The 21581-nt window shown below is 44.5% G+C and overlaps 1 protein-coding gene across 1 annotated transcript in view; it reads right to left on the reverse strand.

Moving 5' to 3' along the window:
- ATP8A2 (ATPase phospholipid transporting 8A2) overlaps positions 1 to 21581 on the reverse strand; it is a 504492-nt gene that overhangs the window by 196261 nt on the left and 286650 nt on the right. The window contains exons 27-28 of the mRNA XM_029938484.1: positions 16161 to 16344; positions 11216 to 11326 (exon numbers count right to left, since the gene is read on the reverse strand). Coding sequence (XP_029794344.1) covers positions 11216 to 11326; positions 16161 to 16344 — 295 coding nt within the window. The remainder of the gene's footprint in view (positions 1 to 11215; positions 11327 to 16160; positions 16345 to 21581) is intronic.

A 21581-nucleotide genomic window follows, 5' to 3' on the forward strand; every position in this document is an offset into this window, starting at 1 on the left:
AGGGAGAGAGGGACTTGTGTTTTCAGGCAACCAGGAGGCACTTGGAGGAAAGGCTCTTTTCAGACTCTCAGGCAGGCATACCTCTTGGTCCAGGACAGCCTGGGGAGGACTATTTTCAGTCAACACCAGACGGCTTGGCTTTGAAAGAAACTAATGAAACTCGTGCTCTGGGAGCAAAGGAAACAGACATGGTGTCCATCAAGCAAACCCCCAGAGAGTGGACTGTTGAAGGGGCAGGAGGTTTAAGAGACAGGTACATCAGTTTCAGTGTTTCATTTAAATGCTCTCAGGCAATGTGTGACCGCATCAGGGATTCTAGGCTGATTAACGAAATCTGTAAGTGCCACCCTGGGTACAGGGAGAGCAACAGGCCACAAACAGTGTTAGGAGAATTATTTCTCAGTTACAAACATATCAGCACATTCCTGGAATGCAATTATTTATTAGCATCTGCATTGTTAACAATGCACAGGCAGAAGGCAAGCAAACTTCAAGTTAATCTAACAGATTTAATCATGGCTATTTTGCTCTATAGCAATTATTGCAGTCCCATTGAGAGAATATTACAGTTGCAGCATATAATAGGAGTTATGTTTAAGGTAGAACTACCTAAAGACATAGTAAGGAAGACTTTCAGCCTCCTAGAAGGTTCCCTACAGAGGGTGGACCGGATGACTGCATGCTGTTGCAGGGCAGATTCCCATCCTGGGAAGAAGGATGAACTAGAAAAGCCTCAGGCGCACACCACTGTAGTCGAAAGATTTGTCAAATATTAAATGCCTTCAAATAATGCTACGTGGCTAATTTGAGGGCTCTCTGCGGCTTGGCCCCATGCTAACGGCTTTCCTGTATGGTTTTACTTAATCCTCATAAACTCTTTGATGTGTGCACTTTATTATCCTCATTTTACAGAGAAGGAGACTGAGGCTGGGCGTGGCCAGGAGGCATGCGCAGATTTGCAGGGCTTGAGCTGAGAGCAAAGCCACCAGGTGGTCTGACTGCAGAGCCCTCACCCCCACCGAATGTTGCTGCTGTCTGCTAACAGCCGTCCCCAGTGAGGTAGCAGATGAAAGAGGGGTTGTAAGAAGACAGGTCCGGGTTCTTGGCCCTTCTCCTCCCCAGAAGGGTTAGCGGAAGGCATTTGCCAGGCCCACTTACCCCTCCACAACCATCATCACCATTATGACCAGTGCTATTCTGGCTGAATTTTACTCAAGTTCTTCCTTCAACCATATTATTGCAGCATATGACTTCCGGTGACTTCCTGGTCCCTGGTTCACAACCCTGCAGAACTGGACTTCCAGAACTCTCCAACCATGGGAAATCCTATTTCTATAATGGAATACTACTCAGCAATAAAAAAGAATAAACCACAGATACTCACTACAATATGATGAACCTCAAATGGGTGATGTTGAAGATCATCTGGTGGTATTATTCCACCACCCACATGACCTTCCTTCCAAGAAAGGCAAAACTATAGGGTCAGAAAACAGACCAGTCATTGCTAGGGACTGGGTGTAGGGGTGGGATCCGATCTACAGGAAGGGGTTGGGGGGTTGTTTTGAGAGTAGAGGCAATGATGCTATCACATGCATTTGTTGAGACTCACAGCTATACACTAGAAAGGCTTTATTTTTTTTAATTAAAAAATTTTTTTAAGTTTATCTATTTTTGAGAGAGAAAGATACAGAGCACAAGCAGAGGAGGAACCGAGAGATCATGACCTGAGCTGAAGCCGGAAGGAAAGGGTTTAATTTATCGTATGTAAATAACACCTCCAAAAAAACCAAAGTGGTATACCAGTATACCATACTAATAAACACCTTCAAAGGAATAAAGAAAGCCAGAAAGGCCAAGTCTAACATGGAGTAAAGGCTCCTAATTAGCAGTTAATGTTACGAAGAAGCAAATTTCAGATGGACAAGTGATTGAGAAAAAGATCATCCCAACAGCATGCAGCTTAAAGAAATAATAATAAACCTCATCCTATAATCTGTGGATAAAAGAGGCCAACATATTAATCAATATTCTTTTCCTGGCATGCTCAGGAGGCATGAGCAGTATTTAATAACACTAATCTACTTTGCCTCCCCTCACTTCCAAAGACCAAGCAAGAAAGCATATACATCACTTCTTGAGCCCTCTTTAAATAGCCCACTTGACCTTCCAGGGCCCTGGAACTCAGAAATGAAGGGCACGCTAAACTCCCATAATACCTGTTGGAAAACCAATATAGTGACTCAAATGAAAACCAATATGCTGGCCCCAGTGAGTTGTCAGGAGGCTGTGAAGGTTATTTACCACCTAAAAGGACAGGCATTTACCAGAGGGGAGGTGAGCTTCTTGATGTGATACTTTTTTTAACAGAAGCTATTTTGACTAAAGGGCCATCCAAAAATACCCCTAAATCTAAGAAAAAGATGAACTGCATTATTATAATCTTACTTTACTTGCTTGTAGAGACTATTTAAAACTATGGGCCAAATTCGATTTCTCTTTCCTAAGTCAGGCTGACCGGTTTAGAGAAAAGGAGAAGAGAGGGTCCCTGCTCCTGATCTTCTCAAAAAAAACTCCAACAACAACAACAAAAGAAACCAAACAACAACAACGATCATTTTCCATAATTGGAATGATACATTATGAATCCCCTTGGTCTCAATCATCTGCTACAGGAAGTGTTCTTCTCTGCTGTCACCTTGTCTTTTCCACAGCTTATAACTGAAGTCTCTGCTCTTGCTCTTGGACTTTTAACCACTCTCAAGCAAATGTCATTGAAACTTACTTGCTCAGAATAGTGCCACTCAGGTGCACAGAGTGAAAATGGACAGACAGGCACGATCAGGGCGTTTGTGCTGAGACACTTTTATAAAGTTGATTTTGAGAATTAAAGGAAATCTTATTTCAAAAGTCTCAGGAAAGCTGGTCTCTACCAGTGGAAGAAAGGACAGGAGGAAATCTAGGAGAGCAATATGAACAGAATAAAATGGCAAGAAAAACCCAACTGGTAAAAATCATCTTCATCAGAGTGAAAATCTAAGAGTTTCAGCCAAAATAAAAGATAGTGTAAGGTAGGAATGTGTTTAAAGAATGCAATCAAAATTATCCTTTTATCTCTCTCAAGAGATGAGGTTGAACAAATTCTAAACCTAAACTGATCTTCTAATACCTACTTAGAGGGTATATTTCTCTGTATGAAAATTCCACAAGGAAAGATTTAAGGTAGACCAGAAAGATAGTTCCTAAACAGAAAGCAAAAGTATGCTATTAAATATGCTATTTAAATAACCTTTTGTATTCAAAACACATCTACCACGACCCCACCACCCCCCCGCACACACACACACAGCCCATTAGATTCTGACATGTCAGCCTCTGCTGAAATGTGTTTAATTGATTATCTGTTTGTTGAGCACTGTGTCTTTAGTCCAGTCTGGGGGCAAAGTCAGAAAGAAAGGGTCTTTGCCCTTAGGGAAGTCGCAAGCAATTTGGTAAATAGAAATGACATTCTCCGGATGGGAACCCAGCACTAAATTACGCAGGTGTCACATCTGAATGCAATAGGACCTAGAGCAAAGGAAGGAAGTTGAAGTAGGGGAGCTGTAACGCACAGGTGATGAGCTAGCCCCCTGGCGGGGGTGACTTTGTCTCCTTCATGGCACCAGGAGGGGAGGGGACTACGCACACTCTAGACAGAATAAGGCACAGCTTTGCACACCGTAGACCTCTCAGAGTTCACATCACCCCAGGAGTCTTTGCCTGATTTTGTTTTTGGACTTGCACTTTTTCCCCCCTCAGGGAGGTTTTATGGAGTTGGAGACTCAATCTTTCAAACATCAGTGCTAAATACATCCTTTTTTTTTTTTTTTAAAGAATGTTGTATCTTTACAATGAGCCTTTCAGGTAAAACAGCTGCAAAAACATCATTAAAAAGGCATATATTGTCACATGGAAAAGGCAGCAAGAGTCTATTTTTACAAAGTTCAAAGTGATGGTGTGTCTTGTAGGGGAATCCCTCCAGACTGCTATTATTTCTCTGGCTCTAAAAAGACTCTTCCCATCACCCCTACCCACCCCTCTACCTTTTGCTGAGAAACTCCCAGCTCCATAAATGGGCAGCAGCCAATGAGGCTTGGAGAGAACATTCTTTCCCCCTTGTGCCGCCACGTCTGCAGCCATCCCGCAGACCGCTCTCCTCCAGCTCCCCCCCCGCCCCCAGCACTTGATCAGCTTCTGTTCATCCCGTCATGTCTGAGCTCCATTCATTCTGGAAAGTGGAGACTCCCACGGCTGTAAAGCACCGCTTCTGAGAGCTCCCACAGCACGGACGTGCCATCCTCCCGTAAGGCAGCCCCCAGCACGCGGCCCTGGAACTGTGCCAGTCTTACCTGCATCCCCCCACTTGCTTCCAAGAGCAGAGGCACAGTCGGGTTCATCTGGACCCCAGGACCCCAAGATGCTTCGAGAGGGGGATGCATGAGGTGGGGAAAGGACTCTTCGGAATGTCCCTACTTCCAGTTAATTCCCATTTTTATTCTATTTTTTTGTGTTTATTTATTATTGAGACAGAAACAGAGCATGAGTGGGGGAGGGGCAAAGAGAGAGGGAGACACAGAATCAGAAGCAGGCTCCAGGCTCTGAGCCGTCAGCACAGAGCCCAACGTGGGGCTTGAACCCATGAACCGTGAGGTTGTGACCTGAGCCGAAGTTGGACACTTAACTGACTGAGCCCCCCAGTACTCCCCATAATTCCCATTTTTAAATTGCCCCCTGGGTAACAGTTTTCTTTCCAACGTATTAAAATGGTTATTATTGATCCATAACTGTCAGCTCAAAGTAGGAAATGCCCAGGTAATCGCAGACTCCACAAGCTGGGATTGTTCTTGGAAAGGGTCTGGCACCAGACCTGGGCCCCTGGAGCCCTTCTCGCACTGTGCGCACTGCCACCACCCCCATCACGTGGGACCCTGCAGAGTTTGGGCCCCTGGTCCCAACATTACACCTGCCACAGAGGAGGGAGTCAACACCTGCTTAAAGCTTTTCTGAGAAAATGGAAGTTTTCATATTTGATGTCTTCACAACCTGTACTGATAGGTCTCAATTCACCTTCACCTGTCAACATGCTAACTTTGAGCTCATGACTCCGTCTAGCCCCTGCAATAAGGACGCTGTATCAGGAAACATAAAGCCACCTCTGACAAGGCAAACGCACAGGACACAAGACGGAAGCTTAGCTATTGGGAATTTGGTCTTTGACCAGAAAGAGATCTTGTAGGTGTCAAGAATGAAATACATTTTTCTATCTGAGGCATATCTAAATCATATATTGTAACTAAATGGAGGAAATGTTATTGGAAAATATTTTAAAGTTTTAAAACGTCTATTCTTCGTTGATGCTAACCTTTAAAGCAAACTCTACCCCAAAGCCAGGGCCTTTCTCGCCCCATTTACAACGCAGTCTGGGTTAAGAGACGCCAGTTTGGAACGCGGCTGACCAAATCCACAGCGTCTTTCGCACATTAACATAGTTTAGACTCCGCAAATAAGAAGGTAGCCAGACAATAAATGAAAGAAAGGGCCGCCTACAAGTAACTGAGATATAATTATTTTCAAACAATGATGATCGAAACAATGGAGGAAAAACCTCCCCAAAAACTGTATCACAACAAAAGAGATTATGTGTATGTTTTCAGAAAAAGTAAATTCAAAGTAGTTCTCTGAGAATACTTCGGATGATAATGGCAGTTTATACATGAACCATAATTCATTTTACTGTTTTAGTTTTAAGGTACAGAAAATGAAATGCTGGTAAATATTTTGGAGTGTTCTAGAACACAGGCTTTTTGTTTGTTTTAGGCTTGTCAGACACTGACAAGTCTTAACGAGCTTTCAACAAAATTCTGTTGGTTAGTTGCATTTGGTCTCAAATTGCAGTGGTTTAAATCTGTCTTATTCAGTGATATTTCCAGACCTCCATGCCAAATACGCATCCCAGTTCCTGGCCAGTATCCCATACCAGTTTAATAACCCCAAGAAAACATTAAAATTTCTTACATATGTTGCCAAAAATAAGTAGACACTCTAGTATAAAAATTTCTCATTTTTCATATCAATATCTATATTTTATTGTTATTCTATTAGGAGCCACCAACCAATCACCATCATAATTATAATAATAATCATAATTTCAAGGTCTCATCTATTTCAAAGATGATTTGGTGTCTTTTCTTAACGTTATACGTCCACGTATATAAGGGATCCTTATCATAATTTTTTGAAATGCAGGTTAAATTCAAGTAACTTCCCTATTATTTTTCTACTTGAAATTTTATTATCACTAAAACGTTTCTCCATTCCAAATATACCTTTCCCTTGGGGCCCAGAAAGTCCGAGGACAAACCATCGCATACCTAGTAAATGCTTAACATGCCGAGGCTGTTACGCTTTGAAACTCTTTCTTATGTTTGTACTCTATTCAAGAAATTCTGAATAACGAATCCCTACTTTGTTAAATAGCAGGAATTTTAAAGGATTTAGCTGACTCTTCTCTCTTTGGGAAGTATCACCAAGCAGTCACATGAGGACTTCAAAAATGCATACGGACTTTTTTCCCCAATCTTCAGATTTAAGGTAAATGCCTACCATTGTCTAAATCAGAGCGTTTTTAAAAAATCAGTTGTTCCTTTCTGCTTCTAAAGTATGCTGGGAAATAGTTACATAATGGTCATGATTTATGCTCCAGGTTAAAACTACAAAATTACATTAAAGGTCTCTACTTACCATCTGCCCTACATATTGACATACAAATTTTCTGGAATTGCTTTTACCATGTCACTTGCTTATTCCAGAATGGAAAAGGAATCCCGGCTTCCAATAGCAACAAAACTCCTGTCTAGTTATTTGGATCCCCTTCTCCGGACACTCACACATCCCACCCGGCCCCACCTTCTTGCCTTCACTAATTTTATCCCTTTTTCTGCCCCCTATCTCTGACCAACAAGGAATGCACCCCCGCTCACTGGCTGGCAGGAACTCCATTTGCCCCGCAAGGCTAGGGCGTCCTGCATGGTCTAGCCCACACGAGAATTTTACCTCCTGAGAAATACGGTCCCTCTGGTCACAGACACAAACCAAGCATTTAGTGGCTAATACAAAACAAAACTACATGTACAGTTTCTTCTTCAAACCTTCAGTGAGCTCTCCAAAGCATATGGTCCTGGCTATGTTACCCTCCATGCGACGAAACCGACAAGGTGCTTGCGATGTTCTTTGTAAAATTTTTAGTATTTTTCTATTGTGATTAAATACATACGACATAAATTTTACCATCCTAGTCATTCTTTTTAATGTTTATTTATTCTTGGGGGCGGGGAGAGGGAGAGGGGGACAGGGGGAGGGGGACAGGGGGAGAGAGGGAGGGAGGGGGGGGAGAGAAAGAGCAAAAGAGAAAGGAAAGGGAAAAGGAGAGAGAGAAAGAGGAAAAAAAGAAAGGAATGGGAAAGAGAAAAAGAGAGGGAATGAGACATAGAATCGGAAGCAGGCTCCAGGCTCTGAGCTGTCAGCACAAAGCCCAGCACAGGGCTTGAGCTCACAACTGTGAGATCCTGACCTGAGCTGAAGTCAGACACTTAACCGACTGAGCCACGCTGGCGCCCCACATCTGACTCTTGATTTCGGCTCTGGTCATGACCTTGTGGTCCTGAGATTAGGCCCTGTGTCAGGCTCCCCATTGGGCACAGGGCCCGCTTAAGATTCTCTCTCTCCCTCTGCCCCTCCCTTGCTTGTCTGCGTCTGAAGAGAGCAGTGACATCTGCTTACTTGCTGCCACCATTTCTGAGCACTTGTGTCCCAGAAACTGTGCCGGCAGCCGCGATTGGTCAAATGGATGTTCAGAAAGCCCATCCTGGCTGCACTGTAGATGGCCGACGGAGCCAAGCGGACAGTCTTTTCTAGCGTGTGGGCAAGAAGTACTGAACAAAGGCAGTCGTGGAGGGAGTGGAGAGCCAAGGGTTATGTATTTCTTGGTTTGCCTAATAGGGTGACCATGAAATCACTGACCCCATCATTTTGTTCCTATTTTTTAACCACGTGAATCACTGGTACTTTGGCCCAAATAAATTTTGAGACATGTCAGATAGCATTAAGGTTGGTCAGCAAGGAGGAGCCCGTGGTACTGATATATAAGCTGATCGTGTGTGACATTCAAGGCTCAAATGACATCACTATCATATCGGTAGCATATTTATGGCCTACTTATGGCCTATGGAAAGCTTTCACAAGGCTTTTGGTGGGAGAAACGGAGAGGACTTGAATGTTTACCAACATAGGAGTGATTAAATAGATTAAGAAGCCATTCTGTGAAATACCATGCAATGAACCTGTGTATAGTGATGGCAATGATCCCAAAAGTACAGCGTTAAGGATAACATGAACTGCAGACCATATTACAGGCCAGGAGGACACTTCTGCAAAAACATTGATCTACTTGTATATGTAAACATCTCCATCAACACAGAAGAGGGTCATGAAAGAATATTCCTAAGAGAGCCGGGGATGAGAGTGGAGGGAACGTTCAGTTTGTGTTCCATACGGAAGTGAAGAAGGAGCTATATATTCTGCAGAAAAATCAAGTTTCATAGGTTAGTGTAGCAGGTGAGCGTCACAGGCTTGTAGGTCTTCCGCACGATCTTTACCGGTAAATCATAATGATCCTCAAAATAACACCGAAGACTCTGTGTGTGTGCGCACGCACACGTATGCATCTGCTTTTCTCTGCCAAATTGCTTTTAGCCTGTATTTTTAAATGACTGATAGTTACATAATCAGGGGACATCGGAGATGAAAACTTCCTGGGGTTCTCCTGGAGTTACAAGAAAACCACGTGAGAGTAAAACGTAATAGGATTCATTCTCAGTTAGTGACAAGGTGACCCTCAGAATGCAAAACTATTCATTGCAATGGAGCAAATCAAATTACGATCATCTCTGCTCTTCTGGCTCAAAACACACTGCAAGCTCCCGTTTTTAAAATCACACTTGCAGTGCACGTTGCCGCCAGAGAAGTAGGGGGCGCACCGAGTCAACGCTCTGTCTGGGCTCAGTCGAAGATTTTGTTCTCTCGGTTTTCAAGTTAAATCTCGGAGAAACACTGAGTCGAAAATGGAGACCAGAGTGGTGGAGACTTTCAGTTTGAAATGTTATCAAGAATGTTTTTAAAGACTGTTTACAGCTATGGTTCAGCTACAATGGAAAAATTAATTTAAGAAACACACATGGCATTTTTCAGGCTTCGGTCCACGTAGAATTTTCCAGACAGACAAAAACTGTACTCTTCTCATCCTTAGCCCTCTTGAAGTTTAAAAAAAGAAAAATAAGGCAAGATAGGAGGTATAAATGACTCAGCATTGCTCAGGAGGAATTCTGGGAAGCCAACGGGTTGGGGGCTTCATGTAAAATGTCCTGGTAAGACGTCTACACTACCTGTAATTTGCTGATTTTGAGGAAAAACAGATTATTAAGAACCCTTGTGAAGCCAGCTGCTACGGGAGCTGAAAATGCATGTACAGCTTGGGGTGGCACGTGGGACAGGGGCTCCCACACTCCTGTAGACCACAGCACTGATTACCTATGACCCCAAGTGACATTCCAGAGTGACTCCTATCATGGAGGCAAAAACAAACAAACAAACAAAAAAACCCCAAAAAAACATGTCACAGAAACAGAAGGACAAACATAGTTAAGAACCCCCCCAAAAAACTAATAGGGCAGACAAAAGGAAGGCAGAAACTATCAAAGCCATCACATCTAGAAGTCCTTACTTGGTGTGGACTGAGCTGTGCATAGCACAAGAGTAGCAAACACGGCAAGTAGGCTTTGTGCAAATTAGAAAAATGCATCTCTTTTTCTTGGTTTTCCTGCCTTTCTGCCCCATTTACCCCTTTGGCTGGGCAGCGTGGTACAGTGAACAACCTGCACAACTCAGGAAAATTACTTGCTAATAGTTCAGTTACAAAGTGAGTGATGGGAACCTTTGTGTTTGACCTGAATATTGAATAGGAAAGAGTAGACAACGTGGTAAAGAAATGGCCAGTCCAGGAGGGCCTGGGTGGCTCAGTCAGTTAAGTGTCCGACTTCGGCTGAGGTCATGATCTCACGGTTCTCTGACAGCTCAGAGGCTGGAGCCTGTCTTCGGATTCTATGTCTTCCTCTCTGACCCTCCCCTGCTCATGCTGTTTCTCTCTCTCAAAAATAAATAAAAACATTAAAAAAATTTTTTTAAAGAAATGGCCAGTCCAACCACTTGTTAAATTTCCAGAACTGAGTATATTAAAGAACTGCATCAGAAAAAAAGTTGACCTTTTTCTGCCTTAGTTATTATTTCTGCCAACTACTGAGAAATCAGACACAAAATAACTCCTAAAAGAATGTGATAACACCACCATATGCAATTAACGTTGCTTTTCTATTTCTCTAGAGTGACAGCCTGCTTCCTCTTTTCTAAACGTGGAAATCTATTCGTCACAATGGCCTCAAAGCTCAAAGCCCCCCCCCCCCCGGCAGCACAGCTGTCCTGGCGGTACACCCACAGAGCTCACACGGAGTGCTCGGTCCACTTTTCCCTGGGCCCATCCCTCTCCTGCGCTCATCCCTCCTAACAAGTAAAATAAGTGTGCCTGTGACTGAATCAACACCTTGAAGACCAGCTTGACAATCCAGTGAGTTCGAGAGGTATTTTTAATTACCTTACTCACTTACTCCCCACTTACTCCCAAACCTTCCCCACTTAGGTGGTATCATCCAACTATCTCAGAAGTGACGAATCAAGGCTTGGGTAACATGGAAGTTCCATGAGAAATACAGCAAGGCCCTTTCACTCTAGGGAAGATAAAGACGACTGGGTTGGCTGGAAATGTCCCAGCGGCCACCAAGAAAGGAGTGCGCATCTGCGTTCCAGGCGCTGACCACCCCGGGAGGTGCGGGATGCAAGTGCCAGCAATGCTGCACTCAGGCAGGGACACCAAGGCCTCCGGCACTGGTTACGTGGCTGGAGGACCTCCATCTGTAAGGTGCCCCTTGCTTCCGAGAGGTCACGTGTCCCGGCTTTCCATAGGCCCCACTCACCTTTTCTCTAGTTTTCCATGAACAAAAGCCTTTCTTGAAGTTACCTTAAATGTGTGAAGGCCTTCCCCCTCAAGGAGGAGGCTAACCTTGCTCACCTCGATAATGTAGAGGACCACGTTCTTGTAGAAGCAGTACAATATGCACTTGGTGACACGGTTGTAGCTCCAGGCCCCGTGCACCAACAGGAGCTTCTCCAAGTAGGAAAACTGAGGGAGAAAAAGAGCAAAGTTCAGGAGTGCCCGCCATTTAGGAAATCTAGTCACAAAATGGCCTTGGGAGATGGATAAGGTCATAGAGGAAAGCGGAGTGTGCAGATAACCCAAGAAAAACCACTGACTCCCGAGAACTAAAGGCATAGCCTTCAGGTCCAGGGAGGACAACATCAATCTCCTCTTAAATCTGCCTAATTATTATTTTTCTCACACGCAAGGGTAGACTTCCAACTGTTGTTCTCGCAATATTCTGTTTACACAAATACTTTTTTCTGGCGGGGGGGGGGGTCCTCAACTCTTAGGAGAAGGTGACCGCTTGAATTGGAAGAAAAGAAAAGCAACCAGATGCTTCTATTCACTAAGATTTTACGGTGGCTTAGGAGCAAGGGGCAGGACACTCAGGCACCGGTACTCTTTGTACAAGAGGGACACACATTTATTCATGAGCTGTTTGCACGGTCAGCCTGCAGGTTGAAAGCAACTGCGCAAGCACAGAGGTGCCCAGGGACTCAGGCGCCCACACACAGCCTTCACTTCTACACTCGTTGTGTCCTCCTGTTTTGCTTCCAACTAGGACAGCATACTTCTTGATGGAGTGCTAATGCAGTCAAGAATAACAAAGGACCAAAAAGCAGCAGATATAAAGTTGATGGTGATATAATGGCTCTTGCTGAGATGTTGGGCGATATCCTGATATTAAATAAAATATGTGAATCTTCTTTGGGGCAGAGGGTCTTTGGGCCCCATTGGAATCCTCTCTCCTTAGTCTCCTCTTAGCCTGGCTTTGCCTTCTGTGTCCTACGTCACAAAGGTCCCTGAAGTGAATACTGAGCGAGAGGGAGGGAAACGAGGTTCATCCTTTGATGTTGTTTGGTTTTGTAGACGGTGTTGTGCTTGGGTATGACCATCAGGGACAATCTTGTTTAAAGTCACAATTTATATGCGTTAATTAGCTTTGTGTCACACTGATGTCCCCCGGGGTTGCCTTGAACCCTTCCTTTCCCACTCCAAGTTACAGAGCACTCCTCAGGCCCGTCACCTAGAAGAGATCATCAGGCTATATTGAGAATGTCCACAGACATTAGAAACTCAAGAAACAAGAGATGCTGGCGAGGATGTGGAGAAAGGGAACCCATTTGTACTGTTGGTGGGAATGCAAACTTGTACAGCCACTCTGGAAAACAGTGTAGAGGTTCTTCAATAAAGCTTAAAAGAGAACTACCCTATGACCCAGCAATTGCACTAGTAGGTATTTTTCAGAAGGATACAAAAATGCTGATTTAAAGGGGCACATGCATCCCAGTGTTTATAGCAGTGCTATATCAACAAGAGCCAAATTATGGAAAGAACATGAATGTCAATCAACTGAGTGGGTAAAAAAGATGTGGTTTACACACACACACACACACACACACACAGTGGAGTATTATTCAGCGATCAAAAAAATGAAATCTTGCCATTTGCAACAACATAGATAGAACTAGAGTGTATTATGCTAAGCAAAATAAGTAAGAGAAAGACAAATATCATATGATTTCACTCATATGTGGAATTTAAGAGACAAAACAGATAAACATAGTGGGAGGGAAGAAAAAGTAAGATAAAAACAGAGAGGGAGACAAACCTCTAGATTTAAGAGACTCTTAAATCTAGAGAACAAACTGGGGGCTGCTGGAGGGAGGTGGGGGGGGATGGGCTAAATGGGTGACAAGCACTAAGGAGGGCACTTGTTGGGATGCGCACTGGGTGTTACAGGTAAGTGATGGATCACTAAATTCTCCTCTGGAAACCAATACTACACTATATGTTAACTGACTCGAATTTAAATTTAAAAAAGTAGAAGGGCGCCTGGGTGGTTCAGTCAGATGAGCATCTGACTCTGATTTCAGCTCAAGTCATGATCTCGCAGTTTGTGAGACTGAGCCCCACATGAAGCTCTGTGCTGACGGGGTGGAGCCTGCCTGGGATTCTCTCCCTCCGTTTCACTCTTCCTGTCCACTCTCTCTCTTTCTCAAAATAAATAAATATTTTTTAAAGTAGAAAGAGAGGGATTCATGCAAAAAAATCCTTTTGAGATGGCAAACTGCCTATTAATTTCTGATTACTTTTGAAATTAAATTTAACTAAATGTAGAAAAGAAAAGCTCTGACAAGAAATGCAGTATTAAAAAATTTTTTTTCTTTTAAGAGGAAATCACAGAATAGTTTCCATGAGCCCTAAAGATCCGGTACAACATCACATTTCATGAAACCTTCCAGGAGATGGGGCTAAGGCGGTCACTCAACTACATACTCTGGAAGTTAAATGGCCACTTCGAAGTGGCAGGAGTAGGTGCATAAGGAAAAATAAAACTCCCCATAAAAGCTCACTGAGGATTCCAAAGGGGAATGGGGAATCATAAAAGTGCTGGCTAAACAAATAAAAAGGAAGTTTGCCTCTGACCTGGACTCCCTGATGCTAAACTTCGGTGGGCACACAGAGCATCTGCCAGAGGCATCCGGAATGACTCAACTGCAGCGCTACAATGATCTGTTTTCAGGAAATATAACTGTATCTCCTAAATCAAAATGCTATTTCATGAGGTTGTTCAAAAAAATGTTAAGAAGGGAGGGGCAGGAATGATCCTCTCCTGGGCAGTATGGACGGGCAGCCGAGGGCGCAGGCACCGTGTTCTGGTCGCCGGCGCAGGCTGCCACGGCCCGGGCAGCGGTACAGGGGCGGCTGTCTCTGGATAAAAGCACAGGCAGGCAGAAAAGAAGTGGACCCAGAGCTTGGCTTCTTTCATCATTTTCCCCAAGGACAAGCCTGGGAGCTACAGGTTTTTCTTCTGTACATAACCTTCCAGGGTACTTCCTCAAAGATCCCCTCAAAAACATATTCCTCCATTCACATGAGCTAAAGAGACCAAGCACAAGATGTTAACTTCCACCAGAGGTGTTTATCATTTCGCTAGGGGGCCAAGGGACTCCCTAAAATCGTGGCATTGCTAATGTCCAAGCAAAGTGGCAGAGGCACAGTGTTCGGGTAGGGAAGGCATAAGGCAGGGAGGAAGGCTGCCTGAGGCAGCGGGACCCCCACCCTACTCACAGGCAGGACCACGGACAGGGGCCGTTCATCAGCTCCTTTGGCAGTGGCCATTACACTGGAAAGGCAAGGGCACCCCTAACTCTAACTCTCTCTCTCCTCCCGACCCTGCTTTGATGCTTTCCACTTGAAGAGAACAATCATTGCTCCAGATTCCACAGCCTATTAGAATGCAGTTTCCATAAAGCAGGTCATGGAATTTCCCTTCCCCAGACATTTTAAAGAAAAAGACAGACAAATATTTGCCTGGAACTCCTAGGAAACCTCTAAAGGTCCCTTCCAGCCACATGATGCTATAACTCAAGTATTTAATAATGCTGGGGTGTATAACATCTATAGTTGCTGACAGCCTACAGGAAGTGGGAGTCTCACAGCTCTCAGAGTGGCCGACTTGGGAAAGTGAATGGGCAGGTGTGCGGGGCTGGTCCCCAAGGTCACGGCAGGTCTGGTGTTCTCTGACCCCGGATGCTCGGACCTGAGGCAGGTCACCTAATGCGAAGGAGCCCCCGTGTTCCCACCTGTAAAATCAGAATTCCTTCCCCAACTGACTTATCAATTACCTTGAGGATTTACTCGAAATCAACAGAGAAACAAGATTGATTTCATGTACTTTCCAGAGCAAGGAGGATTTGGTAAATTCCTCCCTGTGTTTGCAGAACTATGAGCTGGGAGGGAGCCTGAGAGGTGATCTCATACGGAGCCCCGCTCCGGGGAGGTAGAACACCGGACCAGCCTGCAGGCCTAGGGTTGCTGGAAGCTCTCACATTTTATACGCAGCCCCTGATTGCAGCTTGAAGGGAGCAAAAGCCTCAATGATTACTTGTGTTCCCACGATTAAGGTGAACACACAACTTGAAATGACAAAACACTGGCTAGCACCAAACAAGCAGGCATTTTATCACAAGTGACTGTAATCTGCAGACAGGAGGAAATGATCAGTGTCTGTTGTGAGGTCTAGATTTTCTGGATGATCAAGCAGGGCAAATGATCTAGATAATGCCACACCAAAGGTGAGGAGGTTGGCTATTTTCCTCCCGTTTTTGGCCATCTTTGAGGAGCAGACATTTCTTGCATTGTCAGGTCACCAGTAACTACAAAGTACATTAGGAATCTCTGCAGGCAACGTGTGATCCGGAGGGGAGCGGGCTGAGCTCGGCCTGGCGGCGGGAGGCTGTTTTCTCTTGGCCCGGGGTTCCTCTCACAGCTGCAGTGCTGGGCAGCACCCTGTTTATGGCTACAGAGAGGGTAGCTGGCAGCTGGGAACCACTGCTTGCCCCTGACCTTAAGCGCCTGATGAGAGAGTGTTCTAGCACCTTCGGGAAAGAGGAGAGATCGATGGGGACGGTCGAGAAGTGATGTTGTGAGCACAGCCATTCTTTAGCACGGGATGGTGTAAGGAACAGCACGTGAAGCAGATGCGGGAGTCGAAGGTGAGAGATTACCACCATGAGGATCAAAGACCTATCTGTCAGGGCCGATGCCTTGTCCGGAGAACAGAAAGCCTGGCCAACCTCACCACTGGCAAAACCAACCACAGCAACTGCAAAAAGCAGCAGCGCAGGGCCTTCAAACCGCACAAGATCAAGACCACAGAGAAATCCACATACTCTGGCGAGTGTGTCTGGACACAAGCTCAGATAGGAGAGTTCTTAGGGCTGGACCGAAGGTCAAGCACCGACCAGGCCTTCGTGCCCAGCTGACACCTCTGTCAACAGATGGGACAGTTGCTCAACACGCCTCTGACCTGCGCGATGGCATAATCCGAGTTGTTGGTGGCCTGCATGCCCTCGTTGCCGCTGATCCCCACACCCACATGGGCCGTCTGGATCATCCCAACGTCGTTGGCACCGTCCCCGATGGCAAGGGTGATGGCCTTTACCCGCTTCTTAACCACGTCCACGATCTCAGACTTCTGCAGGGGAGACACTCTGTAAGAGAAGAAAGAAATGATGACGAGAGGCGTCTTTCCAGAGGAAACAGCTGTAGTCTCCATTTAGCTGCATTAAAAGGGCAGTTATTATACCATTTCCAAATCCAATACATACATTTTATGCTCATGTGCAAAGAAGCTTTCGGAAAACAGTAGCTTGTGGCTTTCAAGTAGTTGCCAACTTCACAGATGAAATACACAAGTCAAAACTAACTTACAACACAGCCTGTTTTGTAAGCGCTCTGCCTGGTGGTAACTGTTCGTGCAAACTCCTCAGGGGCACATGTGCCCCCTGCCCTCAACCCCCTGAATGATAAAGGCAGGGAAGCTAGGGACAGAGGTCTTAGAAGGTGCCTTCTAAATAAATCAGAAAGCCAGCAGGGACCCCACTTTTGCTTTGCTGTACATTGTAACGACCTAGGGTAGCAAGGGAGTTGTCTGTGAAATCTGCGTTCACAGAAGGGAAAGGAAATTGGCCTGGCTTGACAAGGGCAGAAAGACAATGAGAGGGAGGGAGAAGAAAGCCTTGCCCTTCCCCACCTCAGAGATGGAGAAGGATTTAGAAGGGGGGGTTACGGGGACAGAAGGTCTACAGAAGCTGACGTGTGCCGAAGCACAGCCTAGAAGGGAAGACAAAGCAGCCTTTGCAGGAAGAGGGGTTGTTTCCACAAGGACTCACAGGATAGGCGCTATTTCTCATAAGCTCTCAAGTCGTCTGGGAAGAAGACACAAGACAAATCTGTGGGCTCTAAAGCACAGCAAAGTTAATTATAATGAAGTATTTGTTCCGAGTGGAAGACGAAATAATAAGACGATGTGACAAAACTACTAGTACCTCGGGACTGATTTATTTTAAATTCTGGACTGGTAAGCTGACAGTCACTTGGAGAAATTTATGGAAGTCCTCTTAAATGACTCTCTCAACCTCCCTCCCTCTCTTGCTCACGTGTGCGCTCTCTCTCTCTCTCTCTCTTTCTCTCTCTCTCTCTCTCACACACACACACACACACACACACACACACACACACACACACACAGTAAAAAGGCCTGTCCAGGTCTCCCAGAGGTATACAGGCTGCGCCCACATAGGTACTGTACTTGTAAACTAGAATAGACACTTAAGGACTTTCGGTACAACTGTGACTCCTCATACGGCCCCTGCCCTCCAAAATACCTGGTTCCAATGCAAAACTTAAAACTTACCTCCCATTTAATTTTACAAACCCAGAGACCTATCTGTGTCTGCTGAGACAGTAAACTAAATGTAAATCCCAGGTACTCTGGCACCCCTAGCTCAAAGGAATGAAAATTAGCGAATTAGAAAAACCAAATCTAGGGGTTGAAAGGCTTTTAAGAGCCACACGGTACAATCTACTATCTTTGTAATCGTTTTCACAGTGGCTTTCCATAATGGGAGCCTATTGCCTCCCAGGGCAAATGCAACTGCTAAAAATCATCATTAGTACTTTTTGTGTGGTTGATCACCTAAGCCTACTTAAAAGCATTAATTCCGTCCTATGGGTTAGGCTGGAACTAATATAACTTTTCTTTCACATGTCAGGAAGGCTTGACTAGAAAGACACCCATCACATCCTTCCTCCCACAGTTTGGTGTCCGCCACTTCAACAGTCCACTGTTGAACAGACACACTTCAGAACTGACAAACAGCTTCCAAGTATGATCGTCCAGACAGCTAGGAGCAGAGTAGAATGGAACAGAATGGCCACCTCCCTGGTAGCAGACGCTAGACTTCCTTTAAGACAGCCTAACGTGAAATTACCGCAAGCTTTACTCTGTTCATCACTGACCCTCTGGTCACCTAGACGTAAGCAATTTTAATGGACAGAGACATAAACTGTAGCTCTTTCCTCCACATTTGTGTAAGGGCTACTTGGCGCTAAGGCCTGATCTTGACATTCCTCTCTCATTAAACTCCTGATTGGCAGACACAGCCCACATTTCTAATCTGCTACACAAATGTGATTTCCCATTTAATTTCTAAGCTCAAGAGAAACAGAGGTCAAATATGGTACAGAGACACCAATGATAAGTGAACATGACCTTCTTCTGTTTGCCATACTATTGAAACAGGAGAAATAATTCTGAGTCCTTGTCTTCCCATCAATGAAATGGGAAAATGAGAACAGCCCATCTCATGAGATGGTTGATATTTTTGTGTGAAGGCATTGTGTTAACTTGCCAGTGTGAGGCAAATGTTATCTCTTACTCCATCTGCAAAACTTCAATTGCTGGAAAAAATCAGACATATCTGAGAACTGTGTACCATCTAACCAGGCTGCGGTGGGAAATTATTGATTTTCAAGGGAAAAACCAGGTAGTAGTACAAAATGCTAACTTGAAATCGCTCGCGGTTCCAATACTAGATCATGCTACACTCCTTGTTATTACATATCTTTTTGAAGCCAAGTTTTCACAACTGTGGTGATAAAAAGCAGAAATCAATGGGAAATGGGAAATGAGGGATGCAACATTCATGCTTACTCCAAGGTTTGAGAAGCTGGACAAGGCTCAACAGTGCACCATACTACAGCTTTGGGGAGCGATTGTGGTTATTATGGGTAAAACAAATTTTTATTTTTTCCCAGCTATGTCCATGGTTGCTTCAAATGTCTACTGGGCATCTGGGTGGCTGAGTTGGTTAAGCGTCCGATTTCATCTCAGGTCTCGAGGTTTGTGGGTCGGAGTCCCACCTTGGGCTCTGTGCTGACAGCTCAGAGCCCGGAGCCTGCTTCGGATTCTGTGTCTCCCTCTCTCTCTGCCCCTCCCTCCCTCCCTCCCTCCCTCTCTCCCTCCCTCTCTCTCTCTCTCTCTCTCTCTCAAAAACAAACATTTAAAAAAATTCAAATGTCTATTAAGTTGTTAGCACATAAGTACTTCTTCAATTGTTTGACCTTATCTTCCTAATAGAAAACTCTTCAATGTTCATTCTTAGCCAAGGGGTTTGCAAAGAAATTACTGAGATGCTATGGTCCTGTGAATGCAGAGTGACCGGGAACCTCTGCACTGATCCCTTCTCTCCGTGATTACATCAATCGCTCTTCAAATACAATCATTCACTCACGGAAGTCGAGCTTCACTATGACGCTTAATCGAGTGTTTAATCTTGAACTGTTCTGTATCCATGGGTGGATCACAGGAGCACATGAAACAGACACACAGCCCCCTGGAGACCCTAGTGCTGTGACTCCTTGAGAACCTCCTGGCCACCCAAGTCATCAAGTAAGCTGGTCTCTTTGGCAGCTGACCTGGAGTGACTCAGAGCAAAGTGAGGTGTACAGGAAAAAGGGGAGTCTGTGGGGCAGAAAGTTTGGCTGCATAGGGTGGTGGCCAAATAAGGAAGCCACTAAACAAGGCAATGGTTTTCTTGGACATTAGAGGTGTTTTTTTGTTTGTTTGTTTTTTTAATTAGGGGGTTTAGCAACAAGCCAACCAACCAGAGACAAGTAGCACGTCAAATACACTCACTGCATTTGCCACTCTGGGCTTTGAATCTCAGAGTCAACTCCGGATTCTAATGGCTTTGAGCAAAATCTAGGCAAGTCCAACAGCTGCCTTGTCCCAAAAAAGCAAGAATAAAGGGAAAACCTGACTGGGATATATAAACCGAGTCACATCGCAGCATTTTAGAGGCATGAAATTCTCATCAAGGATTTAGTATGCCCTCGGCTGTGACGCCTTGAGAAAATATAATTCTAGCACACACAAGGGGTTCAAAACAGATGTCAAACAGCTAATTTCCACAGAATTGAATAGGCACCATTACGTAGTGCTTTAGAATGCCAAGTTGCCATGAAGCACAAACCCACTCTTTTTAAATCTTAATTTGTAACTTGGAATCACATGTCACACTTAAGTGTTCCCAGCATATAGTACATTCAACCCATAAAATAAGAATTCCAGACCACATCTAAGCTAAGCTAGGCACTTGGGACACTTCTATAACTATTTTAGTGCCTTATGAATAAAAATATAAAATCAAAGATCTTTAATCAACTGGAGAGATATTCAACCTACTTTTTTGGCAAACACAATAGAGTCTGAAATAAAAAAAAATTAAGTTTTCCTTTTGAGGCTTAAAAGAATTCAGTATCCTGGAGTATCTCATTTCATGGGATAGGTGTTCTTGGAATTTTAAAATGTACTTTCTGAAGTTATTTCAACTGTAATGCTTACGCAGTACCGTTGGTAACTGCTTTTCTAGAATTAATGACCATGCACTAATTAATCTGAGTTACAAAAGCCCTGGTCTCAGAACAAGTTTCTGAATTCTGATTGGCAATATCATCTGAGCAAATTTCAAGAAATCCTTTCCTTCTCAGAGCCCAGAGGCCTCATTTGTAAAGTGGGTGAATCTCTATTACGGATATGCAAACTCAGCTCACCTGAGCTGGGGGAGAGGTAAGAAACTCCACCCAGGGGCACCCAGGAACTCCAACTAGAGTCACAACACCTACTCATTAGCCAGATTCACTAATACATTTACTAACTGGACTCTTTATGTATTCTGTGTAGAAAGTCCTTATGACGGAAAAAGAAGTTTGAAGACCACTGGCCTAGGTCAATGAGTCTCAAAGTGTAAGTGAGCGTCAGAGTCAGAGAGCTTGCAAAAAGTCAGGCTCTGATGCTGCATTTAACAAGCTGCTGGGCGATGGTGATGTCGCTGCTTATGGGCAACACTGACGTAGTCAGCACTGACCTGGACAAGATTGCAAGATCTCTCTTGTTCAAATGTTTTCATTAGTTGGGCTGACATCTCCGAAGTGCAAGATACACATAAAATGTTCATAAGGTGACATTTAACAATTAGCAGGAATGCTGAATCTCATCCTCTTTTTTCAAGCTTTATATGTTGTTATTTGTTTGCTTGTTTTTTAAGTTTCTTTATTTGTTTTGAGAGAGACAGTGCACCAGGGAGGGGCGGGGAGAGAGAATCCCAAGCAGACTCCACACTGTCAGCACAGAGCCTGATGTGGGGCTCAAACTCACCAACCGTGAGATCATTACCTGAGTTGAAACCAAGAGTCGGTCACTTAACCGACTGAGCCACCCAGGTGCCCTCTTCTTCGCTTTTAGCCCTCAACTAGTAAGTACAAACTAGGGTTGGAATTTCATTTAAAATAGTCTTCCAATCTGGGTGTCTCACATAAGAGGGTGAGAGAGAGGAAATACTAGGAAATACTAACCAAAATTTGGTCCACAGGACTTTGTAAGTTG

Source organism: Suricata suricatta, chromosome 4 (genome assembly GCF_006229205.1).
Source record: "Suricata suricatta isolate VVHF042 chromosome 4, meerkat_22Aug2017_6uvM2_HiC, whole genome shotgun sequence".
Lineage (NCBI taxonomy): Eukaryota > Metazoa > Chordata > Mammalia > Carnivora > Herpestidae > Suricata > Suricata suricatta.